This window comes from Amblyraja radiata, chromosome 20 (assembly GCF_010909765.2).
Source record: "Amblyraja radiata isolate CabotCenter1 chromosome 20, sAmbRad1.1.pri, whole genome shotgun sequence".
NCBI classification, from domain to species: domain Eukaryota; kingdom Metazoa; phylum Chordata; class Chondrichthyes; order Rajiformes; family Rajidae; genus Amblyraja; species Amblyraja radiata.
Window position 1 is genome coordinate 13,363,659 of NC_045975.1, and position 23,428 is coordinate 13,387,086.

A 23,428-nucleotide genomic window follows, 5' to 3' on the forward strand; every position below is an offset into this window, starting at 1 on the left:
ATCGTTAAGAAACAGGACAGGTTTGGAGGGATATGGACCAAGCGCAGGCAAGTGGGACTAGTGTAGCTGGGACATTGTTGGCCGGTGTGGGCAAGTTGGGCCGAAGGGCTTGTTTCCATACTATATCACTCTATGATGGGAAATGTTTTAGAACTCGGCAATGTTGGATTTAATACAATCTTTATTTTTCCTGTCAGTCACGGATGGACCACTGTTCCTGCTTTCCTTGCCAAGCTTTGATTTTAATTTATGCAAACCAGATCAGTTCTCATCCCATCAAAATTGGCTCTTCTCCAATTAAGTTTTTAAAATCTTGGCACAGTTTATATCCTTTTCCATAACTAATGTGAACTTATGACATTATGACTGTTGTTTCCTTGAAGGCCCCCCTTGATTCTTGCTCCATTTGGCCCTGCTTTTTCTCAGAACATCATCCAACAATGCCATCAGGCTAGAAACACACAATGAAGGAAGCTCTCCAAAACACACTTCAAAAACTCCTCTTCCATGCTCCTTGTATTATTGCTAGCCCAGGACGACACAAAAATGGGTGGTGTTGCAAACAGTGAAGAAGGCTGTCAAAGGACAGTGCAAGAGTTATCGGAGGAGAAATGGCAGACGGAGTTTAATTCGTGCAAATGGTGTCAAAAATTGGTAGGTCAAAAATTAGGGAAAAGTATACAAATAATGACCGGATCCTGAACAGCATTGATGTACAGAGATCTTGGGATCCAAATCCATAAGCTCCCAGGATCACCCTGTAAATAGCAGCATAAGTAGATCGAGTGGTAAAGAAAGCATTTTATTTACTTGTCTTTATTGACTGGGTAACTGATTATAAGTTGCAGTTTGGTTAGACCATATTTGAAGTGTTGTGTGCAGTTCTGGTCACTCCATTACAGGAAGTGTGTGGAGACGATGCAGAAAAGGTTTACCAAAATGATGCCTGGATTAGAGGGTATTGGCTATAAGGGGCGGTTGGACAAACTTGGATTGTTGCAGGATGGAAATGTCAAATACTGGAGGGTGTAGGTTTAAGGGTACGGGGGGAAAGTTTAAAGGAGATGCAGAGGACAGGGTTTTCCACGTAGAGTGGCAGGTGCCTGGAATGCACTGCCAGGGGTAGTGGTGAAAGCAGATATGATAGTGCCATTAAAGAGGCTTTTAAATTGACACACAAATATGCAGGAACAGCGGGAGGCAGATTAAATGCAGGCAGTAGGTTTGGAGATTGACGATTTCCCTTTATCTTTTCTTACCTTCTCTCTGTCCCTCGTTGGCTGGTGCAAGGTCTGAAGCCAAACGTTGCCCAAGGCCAGCATGGAGTAGGTGTCGTTCTGAGTGGACGGCTGTTTCAAGATACGCTCAAATTTCTTCTGCCCCGGCCCCCATTCCTGTTTGGCCAGGTGAAGGTTGCCGATCAGTGACCATGCGTCCGGGTGATCCTGAGAGCACAAGTGAAAATAGTTCATTTCAACAAACTGTGTGATTGGCTGCACTTCACCTGAGCATTTCTCTTTCCTCTCAAGATCAAGCTTTCAGTAATGTTTTCCGTAGCCAGAAGGAAAATGAGATAAACAGACTGGGCAGCCACCCAACGGAAAATGAGATAAACAGACTGGGCAGCCACCCAACTCAGTTTAGGTTGCTTGACACGACCCAAAGGCCAGAGAGCTGTGTGTGGGTATTCAACGCACACAGATTTGATTTGGAACGGATAAAAGAGCCGGTCTCAGCCGAGATAGGGCAATATCACTGCTGGCTTCTCCGAGGGTCGCCACCTTGTCACAGTGGCTTGTGTGTGTCAAAGATGCTGAGAACTCAGCAGTCTGGAGTTATAGTCCTGGCAGGTTCATCCCTAGTGGGATGGTCAAGGAGGAGATCGCTGACAAAAATGTGGCCCAAGACCTCAATGGTGAAACAGGCGAAGGATGGTGGCTGGCCAGCAGGTGGTGCACAACATCTGAGAAGGAAGAAGGCAGCTGCAACAGTGAGAAACTCCCAACTACCTGTAATCCTTGTGTAAGAAGGAACTACAGGTGCTGGTTTAAACTGTAGACACAAAAAGCTGGAGTAACTCAGCGGGACAGGCAGCATCTCTGGAGAGAAGGACCGAAACGTCACCCATTCCTTCTCTCCAGAGATGCTGCCTGTCCCACTGAGTTACTCCAGCTTTATGTGTCTATCTACCTGCGATCCATGCCATTGGTCCCAGGTATCTCTGTCTAGGACCATGTGGTAGCTGTGCATATACCGGACAACTTGCGTTAAAAGATGTCACGCACAGTCATCCACCTGGAGGGACAACTCACAATAGGGACCCACCAGGAGGATAATCATACTCGACTTTGAATGATCGCTGATGATGACGTTAACGACAGTGTTGGCCCGTCTCTATAACAGCTGGGCTTCCTCTTCCACAGTCTCCATTTTGACAACATACAAAGAATCCGCATTCTCAAATTCTGCTCTCTGGGCTTGCAGACTGCCTCATCTTTTATAGCCACCCTTCAGTTACATGGGTCCAAAATCAGTAATTCCCCCACAAATTTCTTTGAAATGTTAAAATTATTTTAACAAGCCTCTTGTCAACAATTAAGATCCAATTATTGATCTTAATTGGATACTTAAGACCAATATCTTAAGTATCTTGGTCAAGCTCCCATGAAAAGTCACAATATGGTTACATAAATGGAAGATGTAATAAAAATCAGCTTTACGTTGTGAGGTGTTTACAGACTCTTCTATGCTCACTTGAACTAACCTGGTTGATTTGTAGAGCTTCTTTAAACCAGTCGGAGGCTTCATAAAAATTCCCCTTGTCTCTCGCCATGCAGCCCAAACGTAAATAACCTATATGGAGATTACAAAGTGAGGAAAAAAGCAGGCTAGACATCTTTCCAGAAAATGCCTGAAAGAACTGTCGCTATTGAACAATTAAGTTTTGTTGCCACAACATGTGAAAATTACAGAACTAGGAATTGGCAGATTATTTTATCTTTTGTCACAATCTGTCAGTTAAGGGCCTGTCCCACTTAGGCAATTTTTAGGCGATTACAGGCGACTAGGCTGTCGCCACATGGTCGCTGGGGTGTCGCCTGTATGGTCGTGAGTAGTCTCCTCAGTCGCCCAAAGAGTCGTAGCGTCTTTCTGGTCGCCACTGGATTTTCAACATGTTCAAAAAATTTCGGCGACAGTGGGTTGGACGTCAATGAGCGCAGCTTGACTTCTCCTGACGTAGGTGCTGTCGTAGGCTGTCGCCAGGTAACGTAGGTTGTCACCGGTGCTGACTTCGGTGAATTCCATTGGTAAATACCTACGTCAACCGGTACCGGCGACTGAATTGTCTTCAGTTGTCGCCGATAGGGTCGTGGCTTGTCATAGCTTGTCGCGGGTAGACGTAGGTTGACCGGTTGTCATCTGTGTGGTCGTAGGTTGTCGTAGTGGACATCCTAATGGGTCGTTGGTTGTCGGTAGCTTGCCGTCGACTATGTGGTAGGTTGTTGTAGCATGTCGTAGGGGGTGCAGTCGCCGGCTTTTCGGCGACCTGGAACGACCGAGTCACCTAAAAAATCGCCTAAGTGGGACAGGCCCTTTAGGGACACAGTCACCTCCCTCACACTACACTGTATCATCCTTTCAAGGAACTGTTTGAAGCATCTGAATTTTAATCAACACACCCATATAATCAGCACAGCTAACAAATTGTTAATATAGAAAACAGGAGCTGGAATGAGTCATTCAGCCCCTAAAGCCTCCATTGTTCAGTTATTTCAACTGCTGCGTAATGCATTAGCACAACTAGTTTCAAAGAAAGGTGGTTGTAGAAATACAATTGCCACCACATCCCTATACACGTCATTAAACAGTTTCTCACTCTTACAATTAGCAATGAGAACGCCATGGCGGTGCAGTAGGAAACCGCCCGGCAAACGTTGCGGAGCCGCCTAAGTGAGGACCTGGCGGTGGGCGGGTGAGGACGGGCCCGGAGATCGGCCAAGGACTGGGGCCGCGGGAGTGCTGGAGGTCAAAGAGGGACCGAGAACAAAGACGGACCCGGAGTGGGAGGGGGAAATTGAGAGAACAAAGACGGACCCGGAGTGGGAGGGGGAAATTGAGAGAACAAAGAGGGGCCTGGCGTGGGGGGGGGGGGATTGAGAGAACAAAGAGGGGCCTGGCGTGGGGGGGGGGGGGGGGGGGATTGAGAGAACAAAGAGGGGCCTGGTGTGGGGGGGGGGGGGAGAAATTGAGAGAACAAATAGGGACTGGAGGGGGAGGGGGCGCCAAGAACGAAGAGGGACCATAATTAATACTTTTGTTACCTTGTCGATGCCCTATATGTGGCGACTCTTTGCATACTTGTACTTGTATATTGTATGCAAAACAAAGAATTTCACTCTACCTAGGTACATGTGACGATATAAAGTATTATTCATTCATTCATTGTTAAAAAACTACAAGCAAACTCATATCATAGTCCAACAAACATAATTCCAAACTTATAGACCAGGCTTTACGCTTGACTTTGTAATCACCATCACTACTAAGTTCATGATTACCACACCAAAAGAACTGGGCTGAGAAATTACTTACAGTCCACATAATTTGGATGCTCTCTTAAAACATTCTTGTACAGTATTTCTGCTTCATGGTATTCACACAGGGCCTCATGGAGCCTGGCCAGGTTGTAGGAAGTGGTGACTGAGATTGCATTGTAATAGTGCTCATCGTGCTCTGCTTCAGCCTTTGCGCGTTCGAGTGAAGCCAAGAAATATTTCTGCCAAGAACAACCAAATTATTATATTTACACGGATACTGTTATCCATATCACAGAGCTTGTCAAAAATAACTACTTAAGTGTGAAATAAGGCACAGTGGACATGGTAGGCTGATCCAGAAGTTAAGGCATATGGGATACACAGTGACTGGGTAGATTGGATTCAAAATTGGCTTGGTCATTGAAGACAGGGTGGTAGTGAAAGGGGAAGGGGTGGAGTTTCTGACTGTCTGTGACCAGTGCTGTTTCAAAGCGATCAGTGCTGGGACCTCTGTTATTTACATGATCAGTGATAGTGAGAAAGGCTGTCAAAGGATATGGCTGAACAAGATCAGTTGGAAATGTGGGTGGAGTACAAGGAGATGGTGTATAATCCAGACAAGTATAAGGTCTTGCACTTTGGGATGTTAAATTACATTGGGATACACAGAGGGATTTTGGAGTGCAAATTCATAGCTCCCTGAAAGTGGCAACAAGGTGGTGAAGGTGGCATGTGGATGCTGGCCATTAGTCAGGGCATTGAGTATAAGCATCAATGTCATACTGCAGCTTTATCAAACTTTGATTAGGCCGTATTTGGAGTACTGTGTGCAGTTCTGGTCAGGCCATAGCGAGAAGGATGTGGAGGCTTTGGAGAGCGTGCAGAAGTAATTCAATAGGCTTAGGGCTATTAGCATAAAGAAAGGTTGGACAAACTTAGATTGTTTTCTTTGGAACTTCAGAGGCTGAGGGTCAGCCTTATAGACGTATACAAATTATGAGCTGGCAGGTAGCGTAGATAGTCAAAACATTTTTCCAGGGTGAAAATGTCAAATAATCTCAGGAATAGCTTTAAGGACAGAGGGGAAATGAAATTTGTAACGCCCTGAACACAGTCAGGGGAGTGGTAGAAGCAGATAGCAAGATCTATGAGGCATTTAGATTGCCATGAACAGGCACAGAATAAAGGCATACAAATCACCTGCAGGCAGATAGGATTAGTTTAAATTGGTATCATGGTTGGCACAAACATTGTGGGCCGAAGGGCTGGTTCCTATTATCTGCCATTGTACGTTTGCCTAATTCTTGGGGCAGGCATGATAAAGAAACCCACCGAGAGTAAAATCACCAATGGAACAACAGGAAGAGGATGAAGCAGAAGAAAATAACTTGGAAACCAGCAATGAAGGTGGAATTCTACATTATAATTCATTGCCAAAAGTTACTGTCTCATGAGAAAGATGGAAATCTGCTGGTTTAAATGCCCCAAGAGAACTTTACCTTGGCTTCTCCCAGATTTCCCAATCGGAAATGAAGTGCCCCGACATTGTTGAGGATCTCAGGAGGGACATCAGCTTGCACTTTCTCCTGAAGGATACGTGTAGCTGTACCATAGGCCGAGAGTGCACCCTATAAACAGAATTCAACCACATTAATATCACCAAGTATCAGGTAAAGCCCACGAGGTTAAACTCGGGAATATGGAATGAGCTATCAGAATAAATTATAGAAGCTGATACAATTATGACTTTTAAAAAACATTTACACAGAAATATGGACAGGAGGGTTTTTGCTGGACATGGGCCAAATGTAGGCAAATAGTTTAATCCGTCAACATGGTTGGCATGGACAAAGTGGGCCGAAGGGCATGTTTCTGTGATGTACAGCTTTATGATTCCAGGAGGTTCATAACTCAAGTCATGCCATATAGGTGTGCCATATTCTAGTTTCCGTGTCTTTGATCGTTAGCTAAGCACTGAACTGTACAACTGCAATTATTTTTCTTTTGCATTTACAAATCTTTTTGACCAATAATTTATTCCTTTATATCCCTCTAATTTTCTTGTCCTGCGTTACTAATATTCCACCTTATTTTGCAACTTCCTATATGATCTTAGCTCATCCCCACCCCATTTTCCCCAGCCTCTGCATGTGATTAAGAACTTTATCTCTAACATGCAAATTAGACGAAAGGACAATGACTGGAAAGATTAACTGTTCTTATACCAGGTGGTGACTCCGCTGATGAGTATAATCACCATTTTCTGGAGACACAAGAAACTGTACATGCTGGAAACTTGAGCAAAACAAAAAATGCTGGTCAGGCAGCATATGTGGAGGGAACGGACAATGCTTTGTATCAGGACCCTTCATCCGGCTGAAGAAGGGTAATGATTGGAAACGTTTGTTCATAAGCATTTTCTATACTTATTTCATGATTTAGAATGATTGCCTTCATACCTGAATATCTGACTGTTCGAGGATTTGAGCCAATTCAATCCAGGCCTCTACATCATCTGGGTATTGTTCAGTCACTTTTTTTAAATGACCCTTAAAAATAAGATGAAACCATTTTTAGTGTTTGACGTCATAAAAAGACACAAATTTATTGTCAAGTTGGGAAAGTAAATTCGAAAAGTAGTGTACCTTTGCAACTTCCCTCTTCTCCTGTTCCTCTGAAGTGGCATAGAGTGAACCTAGAATTTTCATAGTTTCATAATTGTTGGGATAGGCTTTTAGAACTTTCTCAAAGCATTGTGCAGCATTCTCCTTGTCCCCTCGATAAATGTACATTTGTCCAAGGCCAAAGAAGGGCAGAACAAACGTGATGGAAGCAAACTGGGTAGCTTGATAGTAGTACTGGAAAGCCTGATCATAATCACCCTATAGAACAAGCACATCTGTAGAATTAGTTATAGCTAAATCTCAAGATTATATTAGCATTCCATTTACACAATTAGCAATACTGGTACGACACAGAATGCCCAATTAATTACAACACTTGGTCTGGACTGAGTCCTAACTCAGTTACATACACCCTATACTTAAAAAAAAAAAAATCCACTGAGGCAGTGTATTGCTGGGCTGAGAATCTATTGCGAACATTTGCACTCCACAACAATGAACAAGCAAATTCTTCACCGAAGCTCTGAGAACCTGCAAAGCTGCCCAGGAGGTCTGAAGTTAGAATTGCTTGCGATTGTGGGCCATTTCTAGGAACTGGCAGCACTTGGCGCATGTGTGGATAGATCGTCAAATTCTAGGTATTCCTCATCATTGGTTGTGATTGAAGTTGTTGCTTCCCTGTCTCTTTGTTTGGTTGCACAGTTCCCTGAAGATTTCTTTGAAAGGCAGATGATGGGTTTGGTTGAGAGAGAATAAGATGTAAGGGAATGCGACCAATAAGATTGCTTCCCTGCGAGACAGAATAGTTATGATGAGCCAATTTGCCTTCTTCTAAGTTATTGTATGTATAAGTACAGGTTACATAGAAAATAGGTGCAGGAGTAGGCCATTCGGCTCTTCGAGCCTGCACCGCCATTCAATATGATCATGGCTGATCATTCAACTCAGTATCCTGTACCTGCCTTCTCTCCATACCCCCTGATCCCTTTAGCCACAAGGGCCACATCTAACTCCCTCTTAAATATAGCCAATGAACTGGCCTCAACTACCTTCTGTGGCAGAGAATTCCAGAGAGGTTAGCTATGATTTAACTGAAATGTCTTGTCTTGCTCCTACACAATAATACCCAGCCTACAAATATTGATTTGCAATGTCTCAGGCGTTATAACATAGAAGACACAAGCATGAATGAAAGGTTTGCATTAACTCACCTGCACGTGGAAGGACCTAGCTAACTGGTAACAACTCTCAGCTTGCATAGCCTCCACCTCAGTGTTATGGAAGGCATGAAGAGCCAGATGCTGTACTTTGCTGTAATCCTAAAAACAAATGAGAAAGTGATATCAAGGAACCAAACACCACTACTGTACTATCAAAACAAAATTGCTTATGTGAAACTACAACAACTGATGACATTATTTATTTTTCCATGTTGCTTCACTTGGATTGAATTTCAGGAGGGAAAAAGATGGAAGAGTTTTTAATTTTCAGTTAAATTGCCAAAGTATATTGGGACCAGCAATTGGAGACATCTGTGATCAATAGCAGGAAGTTGGATTTAAAGTTCAATTTGGTTCTTGACAAGAGGAGGATGACTGGGGCAGTCTGAGAAATGGGAGAGCACCAAGGTTTAAGTGCAATCCCAAAACAGTTAAATTCTTACTTGCTGCAGCTTAACAGGCCCATAAAAGCAACGATACCCTGATAATATATGATAAAAAGTACAATAAATTAATAACTGCAATACTAGGTAACCATAGTAATGCAAAAACAAATGCTGTAGTGCAATCAAAGGCACAGAACATAGTGGCTGAGCCAGTTAGGGACTATTACAGCCATCCAAAAGGTTTGTGCCAATTTTACTTGCATGAGATTTTTTCATTTTCAAATTTTCAAACTCTGCTGTTGGGCTTAGAACAATTCAATGAATTACTTGAGTGGGCCCTTGGGTTACTCATGCTAATTATATCACCACTGAAAAACTGGATTCATTACTGCATGAATTATACCTTTTTGAAGAAGAAGTGGTTGGCCAGATGATTTAATACCATTGGGTTGCTGGGATCAATTGTGTATGCTCTTGAAAGCAGCTGCACACCATTTTTGATGGAATCCGCCTAGAAAAACAGGAAAGATTGGATCAGTTTGCGGTTTATTCAACAATCACTGTCGCATGTTCACAAACAAAACAAAATCCACAATGCGACTGAAGGATGCAGACAATTTTCTTGAAGTGGAAGCTAGAGTCAAATTAGCTTGTCTCTCTCTCTCTCTGTGTGGAGCTGACTGGAACTGTCCATCACAAGCACTCTTAATCTGCTCTCTCCACAAGCTGTTTAATTATTTCTTCATACCCAGTTTCCTAGTAATATATGCCACAACAAAACCACTTTGATTGAGAAACTGTAGACACAAGGAACTGCAAATGCTGGTTTGCAGAAAACGACAAAGTGCAGGAGCAACTCAGTGGGTCAGGCAGCATCTCGGGAGAACATGGATAGTCAGTGTTTCAATGGACGAAACCCTTCTTCAGACGAAGGTCGAAACCCTTCTTCAGACTGATTTTAGTAGTGGGAGGAATGCTGGAAGAGAGGTGGTGCCATACAAAATCTAGCAAGTGATAGGTGGAGAAACAAGAAACCTCAAACCACCCCCTCCCTGGGCACTTTCCCCAACAACCGCAGAAGATGTCATATCTATTCCTACACCTCCTCCATCACATCCTTCCAGGGACCCCAGCATCCCTTTCAGGTGAGACAGAGGTTCATATTTAACCACATCTACTACATTTGGTGCTTCTGATGTCTGTCACCTACTTTATTTTGGAGAGTCCAAGCGTGACTGTTATAAATTCCACTGATAAGACTTGGGAGCTGATGGCTTAGGAGCACCCGCTGTTCCTTCCCACATAAATAGCATCTTCTGTCGACCTACTGTTGGAAATTTGTGAGTTCTGTGTTTGTGTCGAAGGTCTGCAGATGTGCTCCCGATTAATCGGTTCCCCCACAAAGCAATCGCACCCCTCAGATGAGGGCAGTAGGAGCCCGAGAACATTGTCCCCTTGCCGGTTTCTCTACAAGTCATATTGCATCCTGATATTGCCATTTCTTCATTGTCAGAATCTTTAAATTGCAATGCATCCAACTTTAAAGAGCTTTTTTGGGTTGAACTGAGTCAACAGGTCATAAATCCAGGAATTCACTGACCCAAAAGCTCCATAGAAGCACGTTCAATATTGTCTGCAGTGATTTAAGGCAGCACCACCATTACTTTAAGGGGTGAATAATAATATAACTCGTGATTGCAATGCCGTGAAGGAGTTAAAAGAAAATACTTGCAGTTGCCCCCATTTTAAATTTGTCAATCAATGTAACTATAGTTAAGAGATGAGTCCCTACATCTGTTCTGCAACAGCTCTATTCCATTTGCGACAGAAAAGCATAGTAACTCAGACAAGAAACTCACCTCCTTATTATTCAGCTCCAGGACAGCAAGCCCCACAAGTGCCCCCACACATTTGGGATTGAGGTCGAGAGCCCTACCAAAGGCTAACCGAGCTTTCTCCAGCTTGCTCAGCTTCACAAAGCAATGGCCCATACCTAACCGCACCTCGGCTGTGGAAACAAGGAACAGGAGCGGCAATCTAGTAAATCTAATCGCAAGAAACACTGCTCATTTTTCAGTGAGGAACAATCAGTCAAATAATATTCCCACTAATATTACTAGTCGGAATTGTCGCTCCTATCATTCAAATAACAAGCAAAAGGAGTTCACTATTTTATTTAGTGCAGTGGAAAGAAAACAACAATAAAAGCTTGAGTAAATAATAGTTTCTAAAGAATAAAAATATAAGTTTTAGGAACAAGCTTCTTCTGAGACAAAGACGGCCTCTTCTTTGTGATAAAAACCCAATCATTAATGAGTTTATTGAAATATTTGCTATCAAGAGAAATTTACCTCCATTGCCACACCTAATAACTTAAAGAAAGCACTTATCCAAGAATGTTTTGCGGAGCTTGAACAGTCACCCCTCTGTGCCATTGTGCGGTACTGTGTACCATATATAAAATGCATTGCAGTTACTCACTAAGGCTATTTTGATGGCAACTCACAACCCATGTATTCCAGCACAAAAGCCAAAGACAGCAGGCAAAGCTGTCAAGTTCTCCTCTCCTTCGGAGTATCTTGGCCCACAGTAGCCACAAAACATAACTTGAGCACTTTGCCAGTTAAAATTTCCAAATAACATTTAACGATTTTGTGTTTTTCCCAATCCATGCTTGCCTCACTCCACACTCTTTAAAATCCCATGTTGTCCAATCTATTCTTCCTTCAATTCTTAATATCCCAACAGGGCTATCGTGTTAGGAGCCCTGCTGGGACTCCATTGCCATCTTTGGAATTCTGATTCCTGCAGCCATCCATTGTCATCACAGGAAATCTGTTTTCCCTGCTGCCTCTTTGGAAATAAGTCCCATTCCTGCCCACTCGAGGACCCCACCCCCTCTCCTATTATATGCATATAAAGGAGAAATCTACACAAGTGTGACTGCCGCACACTTCAATAACCCCTGACAATTGCGATGTACTGAATTTGAGTTCTTGGAAAGTGTGGCTATATCAGAAGTTGCAGTAAGAAGGACTATTAAAGAGCAGTTTCAAATAAAACAACCTTTGGGGGCCGAGCTATTCTGAGAGGTTGGGCAGGCTAGGACTTTATTTCTTGGAGCGTAGGACGCTGACAGGTGATGTAATAGAGGTGTATAAAATCATGAGAGGAATAGATCGGGCACAATCTTTTACCCGGCAGGGGACAAAAACAAGAGGACATATGTTTAAGTCATGATGAGCAAGAAATAATATGAATCCGAGGGGCAACGTTTTCCACACAGAGGATGGTGAGTGTATGGAACCAGGTGATAGAAGGAGGTAGTAGAGGCAGGTACTCTAACATAATTTAAAAGACACTTAGACAGGCACATGGATAGGAAAGGTTTAGAGGGCTATAGGCCGATCGCAGGCAAATAAATCCAGCTTAGATGGGTCATCATGGTTGGCGTGGACAAGTTGGGTCGATAAGCATATTTCCACGCTGAATGACTATGAATCTGAACTCTATTAAACTGCAACATAAATCTTGATTCTAGCATTATTGGTGTCATCGCAAGTATCTTTATAAGAGGAATCAGGTTGGGTTGATGCAGCTGTTAAGTAGTTTTGACTGCTGACTGGACCCGTGTTGGAGTAACTAGAGCCATTCCTTACCTGGACATCCAGGATTAGTCCGAAGAGCCTTCTTATAATAAGCCAGAGCACCTCTGTAATCTTTCTTATTGAAGGAGATACAAGCTTTACCTGCAGATAGGGAATAAAAGACAACTGGTTACATGCTATTTGGATATTTAAACTGACAGTGTACAAATTGCAAGTCGTGGGATGCTTGGGTCAGGAGTCTGTGTTCAAGCCAATTAACTTGTACCAACTCAGTCCTGTGGTCATTCATTAGCTGTTTTCAATCATGGGCTGAGATTCAAGAAAAATCTTTCAACGTCATTGCAGGATAAATTCTGAATCTGATAAATCATGTATCACAACGGCACTACCTCCTAGTACCAGTCTCATGGTTCAAATGATAACACTAGATTCTTGACACATAAGATTGAGGATTCAAGTCCCTTTCTGGATACTTGAGCACACAACCCATATTTATATTTGTCTGCCAGCACTGAGGGAGGGCTTCACTTTTGGAAGTTTATTTTCAGAGGTGGTGTTAAACTGAGACACGTATGCCTTCTCTGGCAGATATAAATGACGTAACACTTAAAAGAGCAAGGGAATTTCCTCTATATTATGACAACATTTAGGCCTCAATTACACATAAAACATAGACTAAGAGAGTTGCTGAAGGAACTCAGTGGGTCAGGCAGCATCTGTGGAGGGAATAGGCAATTGATTTTTCGTCAAGACCCTTCATCTGAATGCCCATTACCCTTCACATGCTGCCTGGAATTCCACCAGCAGCCCTCCACTTTTACTCCAGATTTCAGCATCTGTAATCTTGTGTGCCGACATAAAGCAGACAGTTGATTGCAATTTGTGGGAGCCTGCTGTATGCCAATTCCTTCATTACGACAATGATGGTACATTGAAAGCACATCACTGATTTTGGGACACCAACATCGTAAGATAGAATGATTGTAGCCGCTTGAGGTACTTTCAGATTAGTAGGACCGTGGGAAATAGGTTTCATTTATCATTCACACGGCTGTAAATTTGGATACCCACTTTGATTTAATTGCTCAATGGCCATTGTAAATTCTTTATAGATAATGCAGAGGAAGAAGAATCTGCCTCTTCTCCCAATCAGAGCCAAGAACCTGTTGCATACTTTGCCTTCAGACAATTCTTACCCAGGAGTGCAGGGATGTTACTCGGCGACTGATTGAGCACAAAATTGAACTGCGCCTCAGCTTGGTCCATTTTATCCCCCTCCAGCAGACAGAAGCATGCTCTCCCCAGCAAGTGGTTCTACAGATAAGAGAGTACATTAGGCAAAAACACCTTTCAACATAAATTATTTACATAGAATTCACAGCACAGAAACAGGCCTTTCAGCAGGTAGACTCTGATGTTTGTTTCACAAGTCCTGCTTCATCTCACCTTATCAGCGTTTCCTTAAAAAAGTTTTCCCCTCCTGTACCACATCCTCCTTCAAATAACATCGGGCATCAGCTTCAAAACCAACGAGATATTGATGTTATCACACAAGACGCAGATTCAATCTATCCCATCTGGGCATTTCTAAAGAATTCAGCTTTCAAATGCTGCATTGTTTGATGGAGATTATTCATACAGAGGGGTGTCTGAAACATTCATTTTATGAAGTGCTGCTCAGAGGCAAACATTGCCAGATGTAATCTGTCTCAATTTCTCAGTCAAGGTCACTTCGAATGAGGTGTGGAGGGGTGTTCATTTGTCTTAGCAAAATAGTGCAGGACCACATCAAGATGTTCCAAACGTCAACTCACTCCAAGTCTTCCCCGGTTCACCTCTTCTCCTACTGCGGCTAGGATTGGTTCTGTCTCTTCCAGGAACTCCATGACTTCACACACAAATGATTTGCAACTCTTAAGACACTTCAGGAGTGGAGTTACCAATTAACAGTGCAAAGAGCTTACATCACATTTTGCCTTCATTTCCAGTAGAAGGGTTGAGGTCAACTACTTTACGTCACTTGGTTTGATGTCCAAGAATGGAGGAGGTACATCTGAACGTTCATGCTGTGCAACTAGTTACGAGACTCAGTGACCATTGAGAATTACCTCAGGTTTGTTAGTGAGTCACCCTCTGGATCATCATAGCAAGTGTGATTATTCTGAGTCCATTGAAAACAGCAGTCCATGTTATCCTGGTTAGACATTCTATGGCAGCTGCCTATGCATGAACATTACCACTGATATTCCCGATGTGAGATTTATAGGCAAGTGAAGTTTCTAATGTAACAATACATGTTCGTGCCTAATCATGAAGTAATGCTTACTTTGCCACTCCAACATTCACCATGCTTTTAGCCCAATAATTAAAAATATATAGATTTATTATTACTCTACTGGAGATTTCATTTGTGGAGAGTTACCTCTTATATGCATCTCTGCTATTCACCTCAACAATCCCTGTTTATACATTATTTCCTGAATTTAGAAATGTCACGTCACCATCAACTGTTGGAAAGGGTGCGAGAAGATTAACGAGGATGTTGCCAGGACTTGACCGTCTGAGCTATAGGGTTGAACAGGCTGGGACTATTCTTTAGAGCACAGGAGGATGAGGGGTGATCTTATAGAGGTTTATAAAATCATGAGAGAAATAGATATGGGTAGGTGCACAGAGTCTCTTGCCCAAATAGGGTAATTGAGAAACAGAGGACATAGGTTTAAGGTGAAGGGGGAAATATTTAATAGGAAGGGTGGTGGATGTATGGAACGAGGTGTCACAGGAGGTAATTGATGCAGGGACTATCACAATGTTTAAGAAAAAAAATGAGACTGGTCCATTGATAGAATAGTTATAGAGGAATATGAGCCAAGCGCAGGCAGATAGGAATAGTTTAAATGGGACATGTTGGTCAGTGTGGACAAGTTGGGCCGAAGTGTCTGTTTCCATACTATATGACTGATTTATTGCAGCCTTGGGACTTAGGGAACTGACGCGGAGTCGAGGGACTCATTGAAGTAAAAATGTAATAGGGTTTATTAGTTTATTATTTATTCTTTGTGATGATATGCTGTTCTAGTGTGGTGCTCTTACGCCTAATGTTTTTAGTGAATATTATTTTAATAATGTGTTTGATTTTTAACTTGTTCATTTTATGTTTTAATTATTAGTTTATGTAATTGGAAGTTGATTGGTCACAAAATTAAAAACAAAACAGCGGGGATAATAGACAATAGACCAAAGGTGCAGGAGTAGGCCATTCAGCCCTTCAAGCCAGCATCGCCATTCAATGTGATCATAGCTGATCATCCACAATCAGTACCCGTTCCTGCCTTCTCCCCATATCCCCTGACTCCCCTAGCTTTAAGAGCCCTATCTAGCTCTCTCTTGAAAGTATCCAGAGAACCGGCCTTCACCGCCCTCTGAGGCAGAGAATTCCACAGACTCACAACTCTGTGTGTGAAAAAGTGTTTCCTCATCTCTGTTCTAAATGGCTTACCCCATATTCTTAAACTGTGGCCCCTGGTTCTGGACTCCCCCAACATCGGGAACATGTTTCCTGCCTCTAGCATGTCTAATAGATTATTGGAAAAAATAATTGATAAAATGTTTTTAACTGATAACACGCATGGTACCTTTTTGTCAACATAAAAAGCACTGGGTATCATAACTACAGTGACATGAATTATGCTCCTTTATGCAGTAACATTTCAAACTATTCTGATTGGCTTTAATGTTGTAGGATCAATTCAAGGAAAAGCTTTACTACAGTTCTTGCGAAGATGTCAGTTGTGCAACAGGTATTCCATAGTTTCACCTCCCTGTACTTTGTGATGATCTTCCCCTTGGCTTACCACACTGTGGCCTTGCTATACAACATCATCAATGCCCAATTGTGTCCCAAGCCTCCCTGAACTATTACATGTCATACTCTTTCACTACGCTAATCTGCATCTCCCTACATTCATTTCTACCATACAACACCACACTACATCTCACACTCATGACAGCTGTGCCCGTACCTGGTCGTACATGATGATTTTGTCAGCCATGGTGTACAGCAGGGTAGCCTGCGTGATGAGCTCTTTCTTTGCATCTTTGTTCTTTTCTTTCCGTGCTTGCTGTACATAGTAAGCAGCCAGTGTGTCGAGACAGGTCATCTGGTCCTTCTCATGATCTCGGTAATCCAGGTTTCCATCGATACGAGCGGCCTCCAGAAGCTTGACAAAATCTTCCGTCTTTCCTTGCTTGAAGTACTCCAGCTTTAAGGTAGAAAGATTTTTAATTTGTGAAAGAACAAAAAATAGACAAACAAACCAGAACTTATAGAGACAGGAGATACAAAGAACTGCAGATGCTGGTTTACAAAATAAAGACGTAACGTGCTGGATTAACTTAGTGGGTCAGGCAGCATCTCTGGAGAACATGGAGAAGCGACATTTTGGGTTGGAACCCTTCTTCAGAGTTCCTGACCCAAAGCGACACTTCTCCATGTTCGCCAGAGATGCTATCTGATGCATAAAGAATGTATAGATCCAGATTTAATAACCATGGACTGGATAAACAGATTAAGTCTCTGCTATTTGTCCCGTTTCTGTCAGCCAAGGTACCAGCTCATCGGTATTTTTTTTCACTGTTATTTTTGCAAAGTCTCATCCCATGTGCCTTCTGGAAATGTATACAAATTGTTGTATTGTATTGTATTGTATATCTTTATTGTTATTTTCCTGAGTACTCACATACCCAGAGGAAACAAAAAAACGTTACTCAAACCAGTGTCCATTCAGTGTGCAGTAAAAAAAAAATTACATCAACAGATCCTGCCACATCTTCAAATGTGAATGAGTGACAGGAACTGTAAGCAAGAGGTCTGGACAGATGATTAAGAGATACAAGCTTGGGCATTAAAATTCAATTCATTGAATTGCTACTGGGATGAAAATGATGAAGGTAAAAACACTAATTATAGCAGCAAAGTCCACTGATGTTTTCTCTCGAAAAATATCAGCGGGCCTTACCCGGTCGGGCTTGTCTGCAACTTCAGACATACAGTAATGTGATTGACTTTTAGCTGCCTTCTGAAATGACCTGAATGCCTCTTAATTCAAGAGTTACTAGTGATTGGCAATAAAAGTAGACCTCATAATTTACTCTTCTTTTCTGAAAATGCTATTCTTCTGTTGAGACTTAACAATACAGTTATAAAAGTACACTATAACTTCCTTGCTTTGTATTCTGCGGAATTCACGATTTTAAATAAAACCTTCTCACCTTTGAGTTATAGAGATGTGCAACACAGAAACAGGCCCTTTGGCTCACCTAGTACATGCCGACCAAACTAGCATACTGGGCTAATCCCATTTGCCTGCATTTGGCCCATGGCTCTCTCAACCTTATCTATGATCTACCCAAATGTATTTTTGAAGTTATAATTGTATCCAGTTCTCAACCTCATTCGCTTCAAATAGACTCGCACCCGAGTGAAAATGTTGCCCCAGATCCTTCTTAAATTTTTCCCACAAAGCCTTCTAGTTTTTAAATCTTCTACCCTGGTGAAAAAGACTGAGCGTTTATTTTATCCACCTCCCTCATGATCACGTACACCTCAATAAGGTCACATCTCAGCTTCCTACGCTCCAAAAATAAAGTCTCAGCTTCTCTCTATAACTCATGCCAACAGGTCCAGGTAACATCCTGGTGAATCCCTTCTGCATCCAACTTAATGCTATTCCTCCAATCGCTGGGTGACCAGAAATGCGTGCAATACTCCAAGTGTGGTCTCCACGTACAGCCACATTATGATGTCCTGACTTTTGTACTAAATACACTTCAAAATGTTACAGGCGCCAATTAACCTACAAATCTGTACGTCTTTGGAGCGTGTGAGGAAACCAGAGCACCCGAAGAAAACTCACACGGTCACAGGGAGAACATACAAACACCGTACTGACAGCACCCACAATCAGGATCAAACCCGGGTCTATGGTGCTAAGGCAGCAACTCTACGGCTGTGCCACTGTGTCGCCCCAGTCTTGGTTCGATTTCCATCACATTTTTGCTATATCCTCTAGTCTGACATTTCCACCATGGGAAAATGGTCCTGTTTACCTTATTTATGCCTCTCACAATTTTATTAATTTTTGTCGGGAAAGAGTAAAATACATACCGCCAGGGCCATCCATATGTGAAGCTGGGTGTGCTCCTGCTTGAGGATACTGATGACTTCATCTCCCTCTGGTAACTGATCAAAGTCAAGCTCGATGACCTAAATATCACAATTAAGTGTAGGTTAGATACGAGGGGATTTCATTCAGCTGCCAAGCGTCAATCAGCTCGGCACCGGGTCACGCCATCAAGAGAGATTTTGCAGAGATAAAACTGTTACGATTTTCTCTCCTGCATAGCATCTCACTTTGCTTTAACTGGAAGAAAAATGCAGGAAATCTGAAAAACTACACTGAAAGCTATAGTGCGGTTGTTACATAGAAAGGAAATAGACAAGTTTTGAACGTGCATATTTGAAGAATCTTTGAAGAGAAACCATGATAGATATACTAGAAAATCAGAGAATGACAGCATAATTGAAAGAAATGGTCGAAAGCAATCATGTTGAAAAAAATCCATGAACATCACTATAGAACAGTACAGGAATAGGCCCTTCTTTCCACAATGTCTGTGCTAAACATGATGCTAAATTAAACAAATTTCTTCTGCCTGCATTGATCCATATCATTCCATTCCCTGCATATCCATGTGCCTATCTAAAAATCTTTTAAACACCACTATTGCACCTGTTTCAAACATCATCCCTGGCATTCCAGACATCCACCATTCAGTGTTTTAAAAAACTTGCCCTGCACATCTCCTTTAAACTTCCCACCTCTCATCCTTCTACTATACACTCTAGTGTTGACATTTCCACGCTGGAAAAAGGCTCTGACTGTATACCCCATCTTTGCCACTCCTAATCTCTATCAGGTCAGGGACAACGTTCTATTGAAATTATCCCCTCAGCCCCTGTCATTCCAGAGAAAACAATCCAAGTTTGTACAAACTTTCCTTATAGGTAATACCATCTATTCCAAGCAGTATCAAATAAAATCAAATAGAACAAGTTGTCCAACAACTTTAGGCTGTGCACGCCATACGCAAGAAGAAGTATCCTGGTAAACCTCTTCTGCGCCTCCACATCCTTCATGTAATGGGGCACATCGACAAGCAGCCCACAGAGGGGTGGCAGCGATAGCAAAGGACCTGGTCACCTCCCGATCTACAAGCTAATGGCCCCCTCCCCTTACCCCATGGAGCAAAGGACAGGGTGAGGGGGAACACCAGGGTAGAGAACAGAAGTCACAGAGAGGGAGCAACAGGGAACAGGGTGAGGGGTGGGGAGTGAGAGAGGTGGCAAGAGAAGAGGGAACGGAGGGGAATGTGGGGGGTGAGGAGGGTAAGGGGGTGGAATGAGGTGGGAAGAATAATCGGTGAGGCGGAGGTGGGGAAGTGGTAAGTGGAGATGAGGTGGGGTGAGGAAGATAGAGGGATGAGTGAGGTAGGGGAATGAGGAGGAAGAGAGGGGGAGGGTAAGAGGAGATGTGGCGGGGTGAGGAGGATAGAGAGGGGGAGTGAGGTGGAAGAATGAGGGGGGGGGATGAGAGCGGAGGTGGGTGAGGAGAGGGGAGGGCAAGGGGAGTTACGGTGGGGTGAAGAGGATAGACAGAGGGAGTGAGGTGGAAGAGTGGAGGTAGGGGGAGGGCAAGAGGAGTTACGGCAGGAAGGGGGGGGGGGGGGGCGAGTGCCACCAGATCTGCACTCAGGGCATCGGCACAGCAAGATCCCAGCAACGCCAGCCAGCCGGCTCCCCGGACCGGGCAGTGCCAGCCTGCCGGCGGCCTCCGTGTACCACCCCCCCCGTAGCCCCGACACCGGTCCCCGGCAACCGGCCTCCCGCTCCCGGCGCCGACTCCCCCGCTCCCAACCCCATTCCCCCCCCGTTACCCCGACCCCGACCCCGACCCCATTCCCGCACCTCGTCCGTGTCCCGCAGCGGGATCTCGATGGAGCCGCGCGACAACATCCCGAGGCCTCGCGCCGCTCCCGCCTGGCGCTGACCCGCAGCCCCGCCCCCCGCCAGCGCTTCCGGGGCACGACTCAGCCCAGCCCCGGCCTGCGGGAGGGAGGAGGAGGAGCGGAGTGGGGGTGGGGGGGGGAGGGTCGGAGTGGGGGTGGATACAGGGGGGCAGGGTCAGAGGGGGGGTGGATACTGGGGGACAGTGTCAGAGTGGGGGTGGATACAGGGGGACAGTGTCAGAGTGGGGGTGGATACTGGGGGACAGTGTCAGAGGGGGGGTGGATACAGGGGGGCAGGGTCAGAGTGGGGGTGGATACTGAGGGACAGGGTCAGAGTGGGGTGGATACTGGGGAACAGTGTCAGAGGGGGGGTGGATACAGGGGGGCAGGGTCAGAGTGGGGGTGGATACTGAGGGACAGGGTCAGAGGGGGGGTGGATACAGGGGGGCAGGGTCAGAGTGGGGGTGGATACTGAGGGTCAGAGGGGTGGATACTGGGGGACAGTGTCAGAGGGGGGGTGGATACTGGGGGACAGTGTCAGAGGGGGGGTGGATACAGGGGGGCAGGGTCAGAGTGGGGGTGGATACTGGGGGACAGTGTCAGAGGGGGGTGGATACGGGGGCAGGGTCAGAGTGGGGGTGGATACCGGGGGACAGGGTCAGAGTGGGGGTGGATACTGAGGGACAGGGTGAGAGTGGGGTGGATACTGGGGGACAGTGTCAGGGGGGGTGGATACTGAGGGACAGGGTCAGAGTGGGGGTGGATACAGGGGGGCAGGGTCAGAGTGGGGGTGGATACTGAGGGACAGGGTCAGAGTGGGGTGGATACTGGGGGACAGTGTCAGAGGGGGGTGGATACAGGGGGGCAGGGTCAGAGTGGGGGTGGATACTGAGGGACAGGGTCAGAGGGGGGGTGGATACAGGGGGGCAGGGTCAGAGTGGGGGTGGATACTGGGGGACTGTCAGGGGGGTGGTGGATACTGAGGGACAGGGTCGGAGTGGGGGGGTGGATACTGAGGGTCAGGGTCAGAGGGGGGTTGGATACTGGGGGACAGTGTCAGAGGGGGGTGGATACTGGGGGACAGTGTCAGAGGGGGGTGGATACTGAGGGGCAGATTGGGGGTGGATACAGGGGGAGAGGGAACAGGGCCAGAGTGGGAGCACAGAATGTGAGATAGAGGGTCATTCAGTGGAAGTGAGGGGATTGGACATCCAGTGGAAGTGAGGAGGGGGCATCAAGTGGGGCGGGGGGAGGGAGTATCCAGTGGGAGGGAGGGATGGAGAGGGGGGCATTCAGTGGCAGTGGGGATATCCAGTGGAAAGGAGGGAGGCATCTGGTAGGGGATGGAGGGAGGGGGACATCCAATGGGAAGGACATCTAATGGCGTCAAGTTGGGAAAAGGGGAAGTACAACGGGATCTGGGGGTCCTTGTACATCAGTCTATGAAAGTAAGCATGCAGATACAGCAGGCAGTGAAGAAAGCGAATGGCATGTTGGCCTTTATAACAAGAGGAATCTAATATAGGAGCAAAGAGGTTATTCTGCAGTTGTACAGAGCCCTAGTGAGACCACACCTGGAGTATTGTGTGCAGTTTTGGACCCCTAATTTGAGGAAGGACATTCTTGCTATTGAGGGAGTAGGTTTACAAGGTTAATTCCTGGGATGGCGGGACTGTCATCTGCTGAGAGAATGGAGCAGCTGGGCGTATACTCTCTGGAGTTTAGAAGGATGAGAGGCAAATATCATTGAAACATATAAGATGTAATATGGGAAAACCCAAAGACCTTCTGTAAGTATAGATACATAGATACATAGAAAATAGGTGCAGGAGTAGGCCATTCGGCCCTTCGAGCCTGCACCGCCATTCAATATGATCATGGCTGATCATCCAACTCAGCATCCCGTACCTGCCTTCGCTCCATACCCCCTGATCCCTTTAGCCACAAGGGCCACATCTAACTCCCTCTTAAATATAGCCAATGAACTGGCCTCAACTACCCTCTGTGGCAGAGAGTTCCAGAGATTCACCACTCTCTGTGTGAAAAATGTTCTTCTCATCTCGGTCTTAAAGGATTTCCCCCTTATCCTTAAGCTGTGACCCCTTGTCCTGGACTTCCCCAACATCGGGAACAATCTTCCTGCATCTAGCCTGTCCAACCCCTTAAGAATTTTGTAAGTTTCTATAAGATCCCCCCTCAATCTCCTAAATTCTAGCGAGTATAAGCCGAGTCTATCCAGTCTTTCTTCATATGGAAGTCCTGACATCCCAGGAATCAGTCTGGTATATCAGGAGAAAGTGGATAGCCTTGGAACGTGAGAGACTAAAGGGATAATTTAGTGTGCAGCCGAGTGACATGGGTGAGGTCCTAATGAATTACTTTTCATCTGACTTCACTACGGAGAAAGATGTGCAAGACAGTGAGTTGGGAAGGAGTAAATTAATAGTCTGAAGAAGATCAACATTAAGAAAGGGCGGGTTGTTAGATGTAATAGAGGGCATAAGGATTGGTAAATATCCAGGGCCAGATGTGATCTACTCAGGGATGCAAGGAAGGAGATAACTGGGGACTTGATGTAGATTTTTGTTTCTTCATTAACCATGGGTGAGAGACTGTGTGGTTACCTTATTTAATAACAGCAGGAAGAGGTCAGGGAAACTGATGTCAATGATATGGAAATTACTGGAGAAAATTCTCAGGATGGGATTTATGTACATTTGAAAAGGCAGGGGCTGATCCCTGGCTGAGCAGGCAACATGGCTTTGTGCAGGAGAAACCCATTCTCATTAATTTGAATGAGGTTTTTGAGGACATATGTAGGAAGATTGATGAAGGCAGGGTAGTAGACGGTGTCTGGATGTTTGTTAGAATGCCATTTGACAAGGACCCACATGGGATTCTGATAATTGGGTGCAAACCATTCCGCAGTGCTATCAGAAAGCACTTATCTATGTCCCCAATAACTCTCACCAACTTCTACTGATG

The 23,428-nt window shown here is 44.7% G+C and overlaps 2 protein-coding genes across 2 annotated transcripts in view; one reads left to right on the plus strand and one right to left on the minus strand.

Annotated features, from left to right (window-relative positions):
* ctr9 (CTR9 homolog, Paf1/RNA polymerase II complex component) overlaps positions 1-20,497 on the minus strand; it is a 36,036-nt gene extending 15,539 nt beyond the window's left edge. Inside the window, exons 1-14 of the mRNA XM_033038861.1 lie at positions 20,403-20,497; positions 18,543-18,641; positions 16,399-16,638; positions 13,573-13,690; positions 12,428-12,517; positions 10,628-10,776; positions 9,172-9,279; positions 8,374-8,481; positions 7,184-7,420; positions 6,998-7,087; positions 6,038-6,166; positions 4,594-4,777; positions 2,765-2,853; positions 1,260-1,445 (exon numbers count right to left, since the gene is read on the minus strand). Of these exons, the coding sequence (XP_032894752.1) occupies positions 1,260-1,445; positions 2,765-2,853; positions 4,594-4,777; positions 6,038-6,166; positions 6,998-7,087; positions 7,184-7,420; positions 8,374-8,481; positions 9,172-9,279; positions 10,628-10,776; positions 12,428-12,517; positions 13,573-13,690; positions 16,399-16,638; positions 18,543-18,641; positions 20,403-20,450 (1,875 nt within the window). The 5' untranslated portion in view covers positions 20,451-20,497. The remainder of the gene's footprint in view (positions 1-1,259; positions 1,446-2,764; positions 2,854-4,593; positions 4,778-6,037; positions 6,167-6,997; positions 7,088-7,183; positions 7,421-8,373; positions 8,482-9,171; positions 9,280-10,627; positions 10,777-12,427; positions 12,518-13,572; positions 13,691-16,398; positions 16,639-18,542; positions 18,642-20,402) is intronic.
* Positions 20,498-21,915: 1,418 nt separating this feature from the next.
* irag1 (inositol 1,4,5-triphosphate receptor associated 1) overlaps positions 21,916-23,428 on the plus strand; it is a 145,633-nt gene continuing 144,120 nt past the window's right edge. Inside the window, exon 1 of the mRNA XM_033038863.1 lies at positions 21,916-21,978. The gene's annotated coding sequence lies outside the window, so the exon portion shown is untranslated. The remainder of the gene's footprint in view (positions 21,979-23,428) is intronic.